Raw genomic sequence first — 18,110 nt, 5'->3', positions numbered from 1 at the left:
TGCATTCTGGGTAATATGGGAAGCGCTACATCAAAAATGGCGGCGTCCTCATCCGCAGGACGCGTTTTGACTCTTTGCAAGCAGTTTCAAAATGTCTTTAGGATATCCTCAGCGACAAACGCGCGACAGGGCGCTGTTAGTTCGGCCAAATGCCAGACTTCTCTTCTCAGGTAAGAGATCAGTTTAATGCATTCCCCAAAACGGAACAATAATGTGGGTTAACAACGACACATTCAAAGCTGTCGGTCAACAGCTCAGCAGTCCCTGTTTGCGCAAAGATGCCAGTGATTGTTTACAGCAAAGTCAAAGAGACAGGTTTTCTTTATTACGGTGAGGTAGAAACCCCGAGTTCCCATGTTGATGTACTCAGTGGACATTTATGGTTTTATGGCTGTATTTAAGACTGAAGTGAGATTTTGACTGCTGTGATCGTGGGGTCTCCATTATGTCCCATCAATACACAGCTGTTAACTATACGTGTGAAAAGTAAGTCACAGCCTAAAGACCAACTGACAGGTCAGTGATGTTTTAGGACAGAAGAGGCTCCAAAGAACTTCAAATGATCCAAAGTCTTATTTGACGTTAAAGAGCTTAACACCAAAAATATCTGCCTGGGATTAAACCAGAAAGTGCTGAAATGTAACACTTAAATTTCAAGATGGAATTCCCTGAATTCAGTTTTTGTTGTTTGGGGGTTTTTTTAATTGCGGAAAAATAATTTACCTGCTTCGGCATTTGTTATCAGGCTTACTGTGTGCACTTTCTTCATGTTCAACAGGGAGAAGTCTCCCATTGTCACCCCATCCTGGAGCAATCCCATCAGCTCTCCAGGTCAGTATCGAGCTCTGCACACAACCATCAGCAGGAGAGGACTAGAGGAGTTCTTTGATTCACCTGAGAACTGGGGAGAGGCCAATGTGAAGTCAGGTAAAATATTACAGCACGCAAAGAGAACATTGTCTGCAGGTTTGATTGTAGTTTGAATCAACCTGAATATGTTCATTTTATTTGCACCTGAATGTAGATCAGTGTAAACACAATCTGCTAAACACTATTTATCAGCACAATTTGTTAAAAAGTATAGTAAATACTGTTTAACAAATTGTTTGTGGTCAGATGTGTGAGTTTAGAGTGACATGATCATTTTACTATTGCACTAACGAGGTTGTTATAACTTCTTGCACTATTAGGCGCACCGTGGACTGCCAAACAACTGAGAACAAAGAGCAACGAGGACTTGCACAAACTCTGGTGAGCTGTGTGGAAATGAAGCATCTCAGTGGAAACATTTAAAACATTTAGCGGCGTGTAACCCTCTGATTGTGTCTCAGGTATGTCCTGCTGAAAGAAAAGAACATGCTGCTCACACTTGAACAGGAAGCAAAAAGGCAGAGGGTCCAGATGCCAAGTCCAGAAAGACTAAGAAAGGTTCGTCTCATGCTGAGCTGATAGCTGACACGATGTAGGTGCCAATGATTATATGAGGCTTTCTCCCCTCCCAGGTTGAGCGGTCCATGATCAGGCTAGAGACGGTGGCGAAGGAGAGAGAGAGTGCACTGCGTCTGCTGCAAACAGGACAAGAGAAAGGCCGACCAGGAGCCTGGAGGAGGAACATATTTGGATATGTGTACTGGTGAGGGCAGTCTTGCATATCAGACCTACATGGGAAAAAGATATGTCATACCTTTATCATATGGTGATGGGGAAACGGCCTGTTTGCAGGACATAGTAGGTCCATATAAACACATGTGGTCCAAGCTTTGTTACACATATTTCATTCTCAGATTGAGCCTGAAAAATATTATCAGTGTTTTCTTGGATTGAAAAATAAAATAAAGAGTATTTACCAAGAAACCAGTTTAAGCTGCTTTCAGCTCTGCGATATGCTGCTTGATCCTGCTGGAAGCAGTCATCAGAAGATCAGCATATTGTTGTTATAAAGGGATGAAATGATCAACAACTATACTCAGCTAGGCTGTGGCATTTAAATAGCCCCCACACATCATACCACCACCACCATCAGCCTGAACTGTTGATCCGAGGCAGGATGGATCCAGGATTTCATGTTGTTTATACCAAATTTGGACTATTGTCTGAATGTTGCAGCAGAAATGAAATCTCATCAGACCAAACAATCTTTTTCCAATCTTCTGTTGCCCGGTGCTGGTGAGCCCTTGTGAATTGTAGCCTCAGTTTCCTGTCTGACAGGAGCGGCAATCCATGCGGTCTGCTGCTGCTGTGGCCCACCTGATCCTAGGTTCGACATATTGCGTGTTCAGATATGCTCTTCTGTATGCCTTGGTTCTAACATGTGGTGATTTGAGTTACTGTTTCCTTCCTATTGGCTTGAAACAGCCTATCAGTTCTCCCCTGAAACCACCAGGCTATTGTTTGGACAGAGAACTGCCACTCATTGGACAAATTTTCAGCAGTTTTGAACTACTTGGAGCAGCCAATCTGGCACTAACAACCACGTCACGTTCATCTTAACCTTGCCGCAATGCGATTGGCTTAAAGCGCTTCGAGTTCTCAGAGTAGAAAAGCACCACGTAAGCACCCGTCCATAGTTGTGGTAATGAGCAGCTGAACCGATTCATCCTTGGCAAAGCTAATTTGAGACTTTTATTGGACGCCCTGTAATCTCATTGATTTATTTCCTCCACAGGTATCGATTCAAAGAGTATGCTATTCCCTGGTACATGAACAGACGATACAAGCGCAAGAGGTTCTACACACCCAAGTTTGTTGAACCACATATAAGGTAAGACCAGTGTATGCAATATCATGTACATTTTTAAGTACGTGATACTTTTCTTACAAAGGATTTTACTTCCTTTCTCCTTCAGGCTGCGTATTGAGAATTACCTTCGGGAAAGGGCAAGGAATGAAAACTTAAAGAAGAGACGTCTCACCAAGTTACAGGAGAGGTTCCCCCAGATTAAAGCTCCTGCATCCTGAAAATGTGGATCTGACTAGTGTGAATCAGCTCATCAAATAGCCATGGATGGACTGAAACTGTTGTATGACCACCTTTCATGTGATCTCAAAGATAAATTATGTAAGATGGCTCTAAAGTGTGCCGCTCTCTCTATTTGACCCCGACTCCGGTGTTCTTTACGCTCCTGTATGAAAACCCTCAGAACTGAAGTAACCAGTGGGCTATTGAGACTACAGCACTCAGTTAATCATTAAAAAAAAAACAACTTTATTTGTAAAAGACCACATGAAGCCAATGACAAGCAAGACTGAAAATTAAATACAGATTTGAGTTAATACCAGTAAGCACAGGTAGGAACGGACTGGCCTTTACCTGTGACGACTTGACCTGCTACATAGGAAGAAAAAAAAGGTTCATGAACGAGACGATATTCACGTCAAACTAACAGGTTGTTTTTCCAAATACATCCTAATCATCCCAAGTTTACCATATCAGCATTCTGCACAAATCATTTTGGCTTCTGTACTCTGTCGTTTTGATCAGAAACTTGACTTTTTGATTCGAGGTTCCCACCAACAACTTACAGATAAGGCAACCGGCCGACTTTCAGGGAGCTCTCAGAGGAGCTGAAATTGCAGATGTTTGTTTTCTACAGCAAATCCCAGACAGGTGTATGGACAAACTCTGTTTTAAAAACAAGTCGTACAAAAATAAAACAGCGAGGTGTTCCTGAGTCTGGGTCAGAGGGGGGAACCATTCACGACGTTGAGCTTGCAGTGAAAAAGACGATGAGGATCGGGGGTCAAATCAAGGGCACTTCCTGTCCACGCACTGCTTTCCTCCCTCCTCATACTCCTGTTTGGAGATCCACATCTGCTGGAAGGTTCCCTGGAGGATGCAAGAAAAATGTTTAAAAGACTCTGAAAACACTTTAGTGCCTTTAATGTGGTACAGACATGAAGTCATTTTGTGTGTCCTTACCAGAGATGCCAGGATGGAGCCTCCTATCCAGGCGCTGAACCGGCGCTCCACTGTAGTGCTGTTTGCTATCAGCTTCAACCTCATACTCTGCAAAAGCACGCGATTAAAGATCTCTCAAAAAATGATGAACAAAATGTAGCAAATTTAAAATGGAAAGACAAACATTGCAGTACATCACTGACTAAAGCTAAAGATGGTACTGATAAAAACATATTTAGTGACATGCTGGCACTGGCTGATACTCACCGGAGGGGTTTTCTGGGAGAGTTCTCTGTTCAGTCGGTCAGTGAAGCCCTGAATGAGCGTGTTTCCACCAGTCACCACCACACTGCCATACAGACCCTTGGATAACAGTCACAGGTCAGTAAGTGGGGTTGTAGGGTTTAGGCACAGATACGAAGCACAAAAACTACTCAGATTACATAAAACGGTGTTTCTGAAAAGAAAATCCAGTTGAACGAGGTGCTTACAGGCCGGATGTCGATGTCGCACATTCCCACACTTGTTGTCACGACGTGGCCAACTCCTAGCATGGTGTTCCCAGACAGTCCCTAAAAGCGATCAAACACAAATGTTACATTCATAAATAAAAACATTTGACCACCTCAGAGCAATATACATTTAATCACCAGCGCCGTTCATTCATCCGGGACCTGCTGAGTAAAACTCACCTTAGCATTGGAGGGGTCAAACAGCCCCTCTGGGATCTTCAGCCTCTCTGCTCCAAAGTCACAGTTGTAGCCATTGGGCAGCTCATAGTGCACTGTGGGCATCTGGGCAGCAACCCTGATGAACAAAAGAAAAGGGGGGGAAAGTACTGAAATGTATCATATCGATCTATGTGTGAGTAAACATCTCTGGTTCTAATGTGACTCTTTTTCTAGTACAGCGTTAGAGTGAATCTGTTAAACTGAAGTACAGGATCAAACCACTCTCACTGTTCATCATATGGAGAGTCTGACACCTGCAGCACTGATGCCTGGAAGTCCTGGATTACACACTGGAAGAAAAAGACACACTTTCATTACCAAACATGTAATTATTATTACTGTGCTGCCGAGTTTGCTGCTTACATTACACATGTAATTGTGCCAAGAGCGGGTGACTTGAGGTAGTTTCTCCTTTTTCTTCCAACTGGCTTGGGCTCCCTCCCGCACTGGATCCTGTATGGACAAACCCCCCCACTGTGGTTAGACTCATGGCAATAAGGGCTTGAACCCAGTAATGTGGCAATGATGTGTAGAAAAGCCATGCGTGGTAAATGTTGAGCAAAGTTAATCATTTAACATTCATCAAATGAAACAATCACTCCCACAGATCGTACCTTCGATGCAATCATGTAGGGAGGGATTATCTCCACATTTAGCTCCTGAAACAGCTCCCTGCACTGCATGCTCATGAAGTCTCCAGCCAGGGGCGACTTGACGATGCCTGTTGAGAGTGAAAGAGTAACGCAACTTCAATGACACGGTAACTTTGTAGGCACCGTAACACATATCATTTAAAAGCACTCAAAGACCGTAATGTGACTTCAGTAACACCCCATTTATCATTTTCTACAAAGACTGCACAGTAACAGTGACCCTGAATGGATCACTCCCATTCCTGCTGGATTTTGTCCTCAGCATAATTAATAAATCTGGTCTTATTAACTAATGAATAAAACCTGACTTTGCTTTTCTATTTGTCAGATATCCTGTTCTTCATTTATCTTTAGAAAGACAGTAAACAAAAAAGGCCACAGAAAATTTTTGTGGATGTAGTGAAAGAGGACACGCAGAGTGCTGCTGTGACAGAAAACAATGCTGCTTAGGAAAACGTTAGATGGACACACGATCCGCTGCAGCAATCCCTGAAGGAAGGAGCCCAAAGGAGGAGGGGGGCAAGTACTTGACCAATCAGAAACGTTCACAGTAAATCCTGCTCCCAGTCTCACGATACCTTTGCAAAATAATCTCCCACAGTTCAAAAACATGCATGTTATGTTAACGGTCCATCCATCAGCCCTGCGACAGGCTGGTAACTTGTCCAAGGTGTACCCGCCTCCTGCGTTACGGCAGCTGGGATTGGCTCATCACAGCAAGCTGAGCTCTTCTGGTCAAACTGCAGTCCCTTTATGATTTTATGATGTGTATGTTACAATAGCTTCTCACCTTGCTGCAGAACATAGCCGTCGTGCACTGGAATTGCAGTAGTGTGTGTTGCACCACTGTCTAGAACCAGGCCTGTAGACCGCCCATTGGCAAAGCTTGTATGTTTAAAGTTAAAGAAATATGTGGTTTAAAGTCCAGCAGATGGCATGAAATTTCATCAGAGCTGTCTGTGATGATTAACTGAACGCACTGCTTTAGTGTCCGTCCTGGATGACGTGAAACAGTAAAGGATACGCAGAGAGCACGGCTGACTTGCAAAGGAAGAAGGCAGGAATGTTGTAATGCTCAAACATCAGCTCTGTTAGTTTCTCTCTCTTTGCTCGTGTGTTCCACTGCAAACACAGAACAGAAGTTAGCCCACTTACAACAAATCACTGCCAGATACACACAGATACCTGCAGATGGTGATGAGGGCAAGGACAGGAAACACACTCTTCACATGGCGCTGAGCTCAAATAGCTCAGATGTTAACATCAATGTGTCACATATTTATTTTTAAACAGAGCAGCAAATCAAACCGATTAATTTTTTGAGACTCAAAAGTTAACTCACCGACGCCTCTGACATGAGCACGGGGTGCAGGCTGGGTTCAGACTTGAAGTGCATCTTGTACGTGTGATCCAGAATAGCCTGGAAACTGTCCCAGTCCTCAACTAGAGGCAGAGTTAAGAGAAAACAAATGAAGGGCCTGGTAACTGCCAAACACCTCTGAAATCTTTTTTTATGTCACCGTACCTACATTAAAACATATGACAAAGCAATCACTTGTGCATAGAATAAGGTAGCCAAAACCATTTACATTTCATATGAAGAGCTGCAGCTTTTTGTTAACATTTACTAGTTTAAATTAAAAGACGTGAATATCAATCGTGGCTCAAGAGTTGGCAGTTCGTCTTGTAATCGGGCAGTCTCGGTCGTTGTGTCCTTGGGCAAGACACTTCACCCGTTGCCTGGTCAGAGGGGCTGGTGGCGCCAGTGTCCGGCAGCCTCGCCTCTGTCAGTGCGCCCCAGGGTGCCTGTGCCATCACCAGTGTGTGAATGTGTGTGTGAATGGGTGGATGACTGGGTGTAGTGTGAAGCGCTTTGGGGTCCATAGGGACTAAGTAAAGCACTATACAAATACAGACCATTTACCATAAGCAAATAACAGCAACGTTGTCATGCTAAGGCTTTGCAGTCTCTGTGGATACAGACCTCAAAAAGCCCCTTCATCAACACTATCATGTGTGTTGGGTCAGATGGTGGAGAAATTGGAGCAATTATAATTTTTTTTAGATAATAATTTGAGCACCAGGCACCATTTTTCCAGGTTAGCCCTCTAAGGGAGACTCTGGTCCCACTGTGCTCTTCTGCTGCAATTAAGATTTGTGTCACACTCATCTCTAAATAGCCTGAGAAACTCCAGTGGACCAGATTCTGATGAGCATCAGCAGCTAGGTCAGTGCACTGGGGCACTTGCCATCACTAATACTTTGGGTAAATGCTTTAAAAAGTGTCAACACCATCAGTGGACTGCAATCACTTAATACTTTAACTGGCAAAAGCCATTTATTATCTGTGAATCAAGCCACTACAAACAAACATGGCCATTACAATTTTTAGTTGTCCAACAGTCCAAAACCCAAATATAGAAGCAAACTGCTGCGATGTTAGAGCCTGAAATGGCTTAGTTAAATGAATTATATGAAAAAAAAACTAACAGTAACTTTATGTCACTTCTGATACTAATAAATGTTCAAGTAAGTAAATCTGAAAACTAAGTAAAGGGCATTTAGGGCAAATGAATAATTGTTTCACCCAAAGAACAATCAAAAGATCAGTCGATGACGTGAACAACCATAAACTGCAAATATCTGAAATTTCTAATAAGGAAAGAAAACTGTTCAGCTGACCAGAACATAAAAACGAACCTCTAAAGCTTAGTCCGCTCCAGCATACAAACACCATCGCAGAAGAGCCAAATCACCAATTTAGTCTTTTTTAAACCAGTTTAGTTCATTTACAGCCCTGCTGCTCACTGGGGAACCAGACCAACAGCAGCAGCAACAGCCCTGGTTGGTGACCGTTAAACTGAAATCCCAAGTTTTTCAAAATAAGCCCAAACACAGTTTGGGTTATTCCGCACATGCCCCGTTATGACACAGACACTGCAGTAAACCACAGATTGCAGAGGGCTTGGCTTCCATCAGGAGAACACTGCACACCACAGCTGATGCTGATGAGCTGCCTTGAGCTTCAAATAATCTCATTAATATTCATGATGCGCTCCAGTCATATATATATATACACGTCAGCCAGGGTTTAACGAGCTCGCCAATGAAGTCGTTGTCAGACCAAAACAGACTAATTATGGATTTGGATCAAGCAGGCCAGATTATACACATTCACATTTGCATCAGAGATCAAAACCTGTTCCGTGTTTTCCAACAGCTCTTCTTCCCATTTATTTAAATCCTTTTTTACAACATACATATGAAAAGATCAAGGCCAGTCTTTTATGTACAGGTGAAAAAAGTCCTATTCTCCAATCACTTGGACTAAACGCTTACTCATGCCATTCTTGAGCGGAGACATGACCTCCATGTTCTCTCTGGGTACCCTCAGCTGATTGGTATCAATATAGTAGGTGGTGCCGCTCTGCTTGCCCTTGTCACCATCAGTCTCCATGGGTGTGCTGCCATCCTCTCGGTCAAGAGTCACACCTATTACTGTGGGAAAGTCCGCCTGAGATGGGACAAAAGAAACAAAACACACCAAATTACAGGTTAAGGCTGTTTGCAAGAGCCTGATTTCGGACCAGCATAACAACAGAAATTCACAAAAACTCCTTTCACAAAGTTAGTCATCCTCCTTTGCAGTGAGTGAATGAATTGACATTTTTGTGGAACACTGAGGTGCCATAATGTGATGCAATCCCTCCTGAATTATGAAGACAAACAGTTGGGAAATTTTCAAAAGTACCTGATTTGAATCTGGCCGTTTTTGACCAGTTTATTATGCAAAAACTGTATTTACAGTGTCTAGCTAAATGCTGAGAGGATTTTCAGAAGAAGAGGGTTATGTCAAAAGCAGAAAGAAAAAACATCTTTTAAATGGTAGAATTTGTGCTTGCATATAATCTGCTGATAGGCGATTAGTGTCCATCTGTAATGTCTTACATTTATTCACACAAGATTCATTTTATCCCTCAGGACTTGCACGTAAACCAGAGGAAACAGAAAAAGGAAGTATTCTGGAATAATCTGAACTCAATTTATGCCTCCTGCCTCCAAGGTGACTCCAACCCTGATTTCTCATCATTGCCGTTCCCCCAGAGGGATGTTGAAGATGCACAGAGGAAGAAAAGACACGTTGTTAATAAGGTCATTCGAGTGAGCCACTTACCTTGGGACAGTCTTCTCCTGCGTAGCCAGCTCTTACAGAATAAGAGCCAATGTCAAACACCAATGCTCCCACCTCATCTGCAGAAATAAGGGAAGGGCTGCGATTGAACATTTTTCGAATGAAGTTATGCACAAAATATGGGGGAACATTTTATTCCTGTAATTTGTACACAATGCGGGCAAAAGTATTGGGCTACACATCTTAATCTTTGAGTTCATGCATTTTCACTGCCACAGGTTTATAACATCAAGCTCCCAGCCATGCAGCCTTCATAAAATCTGTAAAAAAAAACATGGGTCTTTGTAAAGAACTTATTGATAAATTAGACAGCAAATTATTTGAGACGTTCAACAATCTCTCCCAGAGTGATTGCAGTCAATGCACATCAGACTGCAACTGTTTGCAGAAAGGTTGCCACCAACAAGGTGAGATGTGCCTCCTTATTGATAGTATTCCCAGAATATTTTAATTTATTTAATAAAAGATTTATATTTAGTGTCACTGGATCGATACAATATCCCCACGCAAAACATCGCAATACTATGCTGTATCAATCTTAAATAATCATTAACCTCCTAAGACCCGAACTCTTCCACGGCATGCATTTTTGATTTCTCTTTGATATTTGGGCTGATTGGGATCCAATGAATGTAAAAAATATATATAAATTACTAAAAAAAATTTTTACCTGATTTTTTGTTTCTAAGAAAAATGAGAACCATATATGAGGATATTTGTTTAAAATTTCGACAGAACAGTAGCAGTATAATGTCCTCATGAGTGGATTTCAGGCCCTTGTAGAGCAAAATTGAGTATTTTGGTCTAAATAACCCAAAATGTGATGTCTTCATATGTGGACGCCAGGTCCTAAGAGGTTAAATACATTGAAGCTATCTATAAAGTGAGGTATCAAATACAAATTATATTACTTATATGTGTATATGCGTGCATGTGCGTTGTTTGTTGTTGTTTCTGTTCTTTTCTCCTCCCTCACCCAGGCAGCTGTCCCCACCTGTATGAAGACTGCCACCATCATCCCAGTCCCCAAGAGCTCTGCTGTGACAGCCAGTAGCCATCATGCCGATCGTCACGAAATGCTTTGAGAGGCTGATTATGGCCCACATCAAAGCCACCATCAGAGTCACTTCAGACCCACACCAGTACGCCTACCGGAAGAATCGATCCACAGAAGATGCCATCTCTTCTGTGGTTCACACCACCCTCACCCACCTGGAGCAGAAGAATTCCTACGTCTGTTTGCTCTTCATGGACTTCTTCTCCGCTTGCAATACAATTATCCCGCAGACACTTGTTGACAAATTACTGACCCTGGGACTGAGCTCCTCTCTTTGTAACTGGGTCCTGGACTTCCTGACCAACAGACCGCAGTCTGTGAGGATCCACAACGTCTCCTCATCTTCCAGAGTCCTCAGCACTGGCTCCCCTCAGGGCTGTGTGCTAAGTCCCCTCCTGTTCACGCTGCTTACATATGACTGCTCACCCATCCATCCAAGCTGTGTTATTATAAAGTTTGAGGACGACACAGCTGTGGCTGGTTGCATCACAAACAATGATGAGACCAGCTACAGGAAGGAGGTGGAACACTTGGAGGACTTTTGCAGGAAAAACAATCTCTGCTTAAATGAGAAGAAGACGAAGGAGATGGTTGTGGATTTCAGGAGGGGAAGACACACACCCCTGCACGGTGGAGGATCTGCAGTCGAAGTAGTACCCAGCTACAAGTACCTGGGTACGTACCTGGATAGCAACCTCACCTTGAAAAAAAACACTTCCAGCCTGATCAGGAAGGCTCACCAGAGCCTCTACTTCCTGAGGAGGTTGAAGCGTGCGGGAATGGAGAGCTCAGTCCTCATCTCCTTCTACAGATGTGCGGTGGAAAATGTTCTGTGCTCTGGCATCAACGTGTGGCACAGAAACTGCACTGTGGCAGAGAGGAAAGCTCTACAGAGGGTGGTGAAGGCTGCACAGAGAGTTGTCGGAGGCAGCCTCCCAACCGTCACAGACATATACACCTCCAGATGAATGAAGGACCCCACTCACCCAGCACATACATTCTTTGTCCCCTCAGGCAGGAGGCTGAGGAGCATTAAATACAAAACCAGCAGACTGAGAAACAGCTTCATTCCAGAAGCTGGGAAACTTCTCCATGCATAATGGACAAGAACTGTTATTGTAGCACCTTAACCACTACTGACAGTGTCACTTTATCAATGCTGGTCATCATGCCCTTTGCTGCTAAAGTATTTATTTACACCTATATTTATACCCACACTCTATACTGGTACTCAGCTTGTTGCACTCTACTTATAATATTATTTATTGTATTGTCTTATTAGCTCCTTGAATCCTTTCTAAGCATCTTACTATAAGCCGCATGCGTCACTAATGAAAAGGTCTATTCGGTACCTACACGTTTATAACAACTGACACCGGCTACCCGGAGGAACTATGAAGTTATTCTCTGTAAAACACAGGAACGACAGGATGGGTCATCAGTATGTCTTTGCAGGGTCTTTGTATTGGGTTTATCGCGATGAGAGCCTCGGTATCGTCATAACTACCGTTATTTTTACCGTTACATAACATAAACGGTATTTGTTCGTGAGCTCGGCAAGCCCATTTTCATTCATTTCCTTGCTAGCTAGACGACACCGGCTGAGTGACTTGTATAACACTTCACGTCTGCACGACTAAGCACCTGTGATATCTATATATTTGAACAGCCCTAAACACATGAGAATTAAAATGGACACAAGACTATATCGCTGACCAACTACGAAGCAGAACTTTAGCATAGCTAGCATAACGAGCTAACTAGCTACAAAGCTGGCTAGCTCCAACCAGGGACAACGTGGACGACAGTTGTGTATAAAATCAGCATATTATCATACTCACCACCACCGTACACTCCACCACTCATCCTCTAAGTTATAACGACAGTAACTTTAACAATATATGTTATTACAGGAGAAACACAACCACAAAGCGATTAATCACAACAAAGGAAATCTGCTAGCATGCATCAGTCCAACAAAGCGGGCTCCACAGTGCTTCGAGACAGCTGTCCAATCAGAGAGCAGCAATTCTCAGTACTTCCGTTTCCACGGTGATAGTCGGAAGTGACTGCGAGTACTTCCATGCTTTGGAGTGGACGTGGCCCTGAGAATTTCATATCGACGTGAGTTAAAACTCGTCATAAGTGTCTCAAATGTAACTTTAAAGATTAAAAATCGATGCACGGATCGTGCACGTGCAGACTTGATGAGTACACGCTGGTGTTGGTGAATGAAAAGTGGAGGACCTTGAGTCACGGTCACGGTCAGACTCAAAACATTGACTGTTCTAAGCGAGCATGTCCACGCTGAAAAAGCAGCAGCGCTGTTGTACGGACACGCTTATATTAGAAAATCGGAAATGCAATCCTGAGATTACACGTTATGCGTCATCATTGTCCAGCTTTTGCAGCTCAATCCAAGTTTTCCAGCCTCGTGTTTGTCCGGTGTTGGGTTAATTGCGCAAGCGCACGGTGGAAATGGTTAAGGAACTTGCTGGACAGTAGCAGAGTAGCCTCAGGAAAGGTGTTTATATAACTGTGCCTCTTCTCGATTTCTAATTACTAAAATACACTTTTTATGTAATATGTAGGTTCATACATGTCGCAATAGTGATGTTTACCATGTTATTAATTCAAAGTTAATATGAATATATCTTTGAAAGTTTTATCTTTTTATGGATTACTTATGAGGCCCAGTTGGCTCTTGTTTGTTAACAACCTGCAATATTAGACCAAGACAGTAACACTGGTTGTGCGATAAAAAGCATGTATTTTTGTTATTGATTAATTTAAATCAATTTGCTTTTTTTTTTTTTCCATCCATCAGAAACATCAGAAAATTGGAGATAGCTCTGTTGTTTCAAGGTGGTATCATCAAAATGTTCCTTTGGCTAATAATGACACATCAATAAGATTATGTTTACTTTTTAAAGAGTATGAAACTTAGCACTTGTTAATTTTTTTTGCCTTAATGTTAGCTATAGGTTCATTGGTTGATTTATAGATTAATTAATGAGTTGAATTAGTTGTAGTAACAAAGTCAACACAGTCCGGTGGGTTACACATTCACCTAACAGAGTCTCTCTGAGACTTCGTCAGAAAGGCCACTCTTTACAAAAATCCGACAGCCAGCACTGCCTGCTGTGGTGACCCTTTGTGAATACAGGGAGCAGCTGAAGGTCGCTTCGTTAATAATAACGTCTTGCATTACAAGACCTACATTATGTTCACATTTTTATTTTTGTGGAAAGTTATGAAAAATAGCTCATTTTATTAGATCTAAATATTTAAAGCCAAATGTTAAATGTTGCAGTGAAGCTGGCGGCTCATCACCCTGTAGGGGAAAAATATCAAACCTTTTTGGGTCTTTTCAGCCTTTCAAATGTAGTTTAGGTTTTTTGCTGCCTTTATATAACTTTAAGCTCCATTGTTGTATGGAGGATTTAAGACATCTCTTTTAGGTCTAGAATGTAGTTTTCATTCCTTTTTTCACTTTAAAGCTGAAATGTCAATAATTATTTATGAATTCTCTTTAGTGCAAAATAAATTTTTAACTTTGCTTCCTTCCAGCATTCATGCAGCGCTGCACCACACTGACCCTTGCTCGGCACAGCAGGCTCCTCTTAAGAAGTAAATTTGCACTTGCCCAGTGCCAGCAGTCAGCAGCTATGTCAAGTCTCCTGATCAACCAGCCCAAATACGCGTGGCTCAAAGAGCTGGGTTTGTCTGAGGACAACCCAGGTGTTTACAACGGTAGCTGGGGAGGTAGTGGGGAGGTTATCACGTCATACTGCCCTGCCAACAATGAGCCGATTGCCAGAGTTACCCAGGCTACTTTGGCGGAGTATGAAGAGACTGTTCAGAAGACGAAGGAGGCTTGGAAGTTGTGGGCAGACATTCCCGCTCCTAAAAGAGCGGAGATTGTGAGACAGATTGGGGATGCATTGAGAAAAAAGATTAAAGTACTTGGAAGTCTGGTGTCACTGGAAATGGGCAAAATCTATGTTGAGGGAGTTGGTGAAGTTCAGGAGTACGTTGACGTCTGTGATTATGCAGTTGGTCTGTCTAGAATGATCGGCGGGCCCATCCTGCCTTCAGAGAGACCGGGTCACGCCCTCATTGAACAGTGGAACCCAGTCGGCCTGGTCGGCATTATCACCGCCTTCAACTTCCCCGTAGCTGTCTACGGCTGGAACAACGCCATCGCTCTGACCTGCGGCAACGTCTGCCTCTGGAAAGGAGCTCCGACCACTCCTCTCACAAGTGTTGCAGTTACCAAGATCGTGGCTGAGGTGCTGGAGCAGAACAATCTCCCTGGCTCAATCTGCTCCATGACCTGTGGCGGAGCAGATATCGGCACGGCCATGGCAAAGGATGAGCGTGTGGATCTGTTGTCCTTTACTGGCAGCACTTATGTTGGCAAGATGGTGGCCATGATGGTGCAAGAAAGGTTTGGGCGCAAGCTGCTGGAGCTCGGTGGCAACAACGCCATTATCGTGTTTGAAGATGCTGACCTGAATCTCGTGGTGCCCTCTGCCGTCTTCGCTTCCGTCGGAACCGCTGGCCAGCGCTGCACCACAACCAGGAGGTTGATGCTGCACGAGAGCGTTCATGACACAGTGGTTGAAAGCCTCGCCAAGGCCTATAAACAAGTCCGCATCGGAGACCCCTGGGACCCCAGCACCCTCTATGGTCCTCTGCACACCAAGCAAGCTGTCGAGCAGTACCTGGCTGCCATCGAGCAGGCAAAGCAGCAGGGCGGCACTGTGGTGTGTGGAGGAAAGGTGATGGACCGTCCTGGAAATTATGTGGAGCCCACCATCATTACAGGACTGGCTCATGATGCCTCTATTGTCCACACCGAAACCTTTGTCCCCATCCTGTATGTCCTGAAGTTCAAGACAGAGGAGGAGGCATTTGCCTGGAACAATGAGGTGAAGCAGGGTCTGTCCAGCAGCATCTTTACCAAAGATCTAGGCCGGGTTTTCCGTTGGCTTGGCCCCAGAGGGTCAGATTGTGGCATCGTAAATGTCAACATTCCCACGAGCGGAGCAGAGATCGGAGGAGCTTTTGGTGGGGAGAAACATACAGGCGGTGGAAGAGAGTCAGGCAGTGATTCATGGAAGCAGTACATGAGGCGCTCGACATGCACAATCAATTACAGCAAGGATCTTCCTCTGGCCCAGGGAATCAAGTTTGAGTGAGCCAGCCGGCTTTAAGCGTCGATGAGCCCCGAGGACAACACTAAATAGTTTGAATGGCCAAGTGAAATGCATGGTAATGCATTTGCATTCAGAAAGGTCAGCTTGTGTTTAGATCTGTCTCAGTCACATAGGATAAGTGTATCTGTATGAATGTAGTTTAAAAATATTCTGGATTTAAAACAGTATCAGGAGTTTTTGTTCAAGGTTAAATTTTCCCCCAAATGTGTGCACCTTTCTACAAGCACTTAATGAAGTTTGGCTAATCGATCAATTACAATCGTTACATTTTGGAAGAAAAACTAGACAAAGTTGTAAATGTGTCGATCGTTGCAGTTCACCATTAACAGAAATGTTGCGTAGTCAACACTGGCTGTTTTGCACCCAGTTAACACATGAATATACTGTAATTTCTATAATACACAGTATTTTCCAGGCAACCAAACAACAATAAAAGGCAATGGGTTGACATGTGTACTGTCTGTGGATATTTCGTATTTTAATGCTTTCACTGAGAGAACCCAAGTGCAATAGTCAAATCCCAGTAAAATTTGGATCATGAACATATATCTTCTTCTTTAAACAAATAATGTGTGCTGTAATAATTTCCATGTTCGACATGCACTGACAAGGAAGTTACTCCCGTGACTTGGGCCTGTCCTGGAACACAGACGCTCAGTTAGATTTGGATGGGGGGTTAGAGGCCAGGTCAGTGCCTTTTTGGCTCTTTGGTTTATAATAAACAACCATGAAATTGTTCTTCAGTGGAAAAAGCGTTGTCGGTGCATTTTTCCCACGCTGGGCGAAAAGGTGACTGGGAAAATCTCTCTGCAGGTACACATCAGTGTAATGTCCAATAAAGGCCAGGTTTTGTGAAAAAGTTGGAAAGAGATGATCAAAGTTATTAGCCTGTTGCATTTTAATGTGACTGACTTTGAAAATGAAAGTTTTTAGTTGAGCTCTGCTCCATCTTATTTTTTTTAGAATTACAATCCTGGATTTTAGTTAAGATGTACACATAGGGACGAGAAGATAAAAATCATATATAAACAAGCAGCGTACATATTTATTATATTTGACATGGTTTAATTTTATGGAACTTTGCAGCTGCTGATTACTGCGATGATTCAGTCGACATGGTATGATATGCTCTGAGCACTGTTTAAATACTGTCACGTTGTTAGGTACAACAAAGGGACATCTGTTGAACTGCTCGTTAATGCAAATATCAGACAGTCACAAGGCAGCAGCTCTATTTAGGCATGTAGACACATCCAAGCATCAGAATGGGGAAGAAAGGTAATTTTGAGCGACTGAGCCAGACTGTTTTAATCTAATAAGAAGCAACTCAAATATCACTAAGGTAGGCAGAAGAGCATCTCTGAACAACCAGCACCCCTGATGCTACACCTGATGCTACACCTGATGCTACTCTCGGCAAGAACAGGTAACAACTCAGCCTCACCATAACTGGCAACGGAATATTGGAAAGATGCTAGCTGGTCCAATGAGTCTTCTGTGTGACATCCAGATGGTGGGGTCAGATGTTGGGGTGAATGACATGAAAGCATGGATCCACTGTGCTTTCTATTAATGCTTCAGTCTGCTGGTACTCTAATAGTGTGAGGGATGTTTTTATGGCACACTTTGGACCCCTCAGTACCAACTGATCATCATTTAACCACACCCTACCTGAGTGCTGTTGCTGACCGTGTCCATCAGCAACAACACTCAGCGGTTGCTAAAGGAAATAGCTCGCCTGTATTAGCACAGTGTAGCCGTCTTCTGCTTCCAGCAGGAGAGTGAGCTGTGGCACAAAGCTCGGGTAATCTCAAACTGGGTTTTTGAACATGACAATGAGTTCACTGTACTCAAATGACCTCAAGTCACCAGATCTCAATCCATTAGAGCACCTGTGAGATTTAGTGGAACAGACGTCACGCATTTGCTGCTATTATGTAAAAATGGACCACAATCTCAGAAGGATGCTGTTGAATCGACCCATTTCATTTTTGTCTTAGAATATTCTAAACCGTTACAGAAAGGAAGCACATACTGGACAAAAGTGTTACTGTGGGAATGGATCATTTACAAAAATGGTGTAGACATGAGGCAGTGTATAAGCAAGTATATACAGGCTGTGTATGAATAGAAGCGCGTTTCTGCCATTAAAAATAAATCTTAAAAAATTTACCAGGTAAAGCAATTAAGCAGTAATTTTCTCAGTTTTGAGTTATTGTGTTGGATATTTTTAAATTGAAATTCTAAGAAATTAACTCAAAATTTTGACTCACAAATGGAAAAAAAAAAGTTTTTTTTCAGTGACAGAAACAAGTTTTCATATACAGGAATGGTAAAATAAGAAGTCACACAGATGT

At 43.0% G+C, this 18,110-nt stretch overlaps 3 protein-coding genes across 3 annotated transcripts; 2 read left to right on the top strand and 1 right to left on the bottom strand.

Annotated features, from left to right (window-relative positions):
- Positions 1-3,637, top strand: mrpl47 (mitochondrial ribosomal protein L47). The gene is made up of 7 exons (XM_085449879.1): positions 1-170; positions 779-927; positions 1,191-1,251; positions 1,332-1,428; positions 1,503-1,633; positions 2,666-2,761; positions 2,847-3,637. Exons 1-7 carry the CDS (start codon positions 16-18, stop codon positions 2,956-2,958), a joined length of 801 nt encoding a protein of 266 aa, XP_085306005.1. The 5' UTR covers positions 1-15; the 3' UTR covers positions 2,959-3,637.
- actl6a (actin-like 6A) lies at positions 3,186-12,518 on the bottom strand. Its single transcript, XM_085449878.1, has 14 exons — positions 12,373-12,518; positions 9,457-9,533; positions 8,622-8,796; positions 6,625-6,725; positions 6,307-6,404; positions 6,073-6,167; positions 5,244-5,350; positions 4,993-5,082; positions 4,858-4,919; positions 4,591-4,705; positions 4,390-4,470; positions 4,166-4,261; positions 3,920-4,006; positions 3,186-3,826 (listed from the first exon to the last, which is right to left on the bottom strand). The coding sequence occupies exons 1-14, from the start codon at positions 12,395-12,397 to the stop codon at positions 3,746-3,748; spliced, it is 1,290 nt and encodes a 429-aa protein (XP_085306004.1). The 5' UTR covers positions 12,398-12,518; the 3' UTR covers positions 3,186-3,745.
- Positions 12,519-12,581: 63 nt separating this feature from the next.
- On the top strand, positions 12,582-16,207 carry aldh7a1 (aldehyde dehydrogenase 7 family, member A1). The gene is made up of 2 exons (XM_085449877.1): positions 12,582-12,655; positions 14,102-16,207. The coding sequence occupies exon 2, from the start codon at positions 14,107-14,109 to the stop codon at positions 15,733-15,735; it is 1,629 nt and encodes a 542-aa protein (XP_085306003.1). The 5' UTR covers positions 12,582-12,655; positions 14,102-14,106; the 3' UTR covers positions 15,736-16,207.
- Positions 16,208-18,110: the final 1,903 nt, after the last annotated feature.

Source organism: Copadichromis virginalis, linkage group LG23 (assembly GCF_057382275.1).
Source record: "Copadichromis virginalis isolate Kocher_CV1m ecotype Utaka linkage group LG23, C_Virginalis_male_GT1.1, whole genome shotgun sequence".
Classification (NCBI taxonomy): Eukaryota; Metazoa; Chordata; class Actinopteri; order Cichliformes; family Cichlidae; genus Copadichromis; species Copadichromis virginalis.
This window is presented reverse-complemented; position numbering and strand designations above follow the sequence as displayed.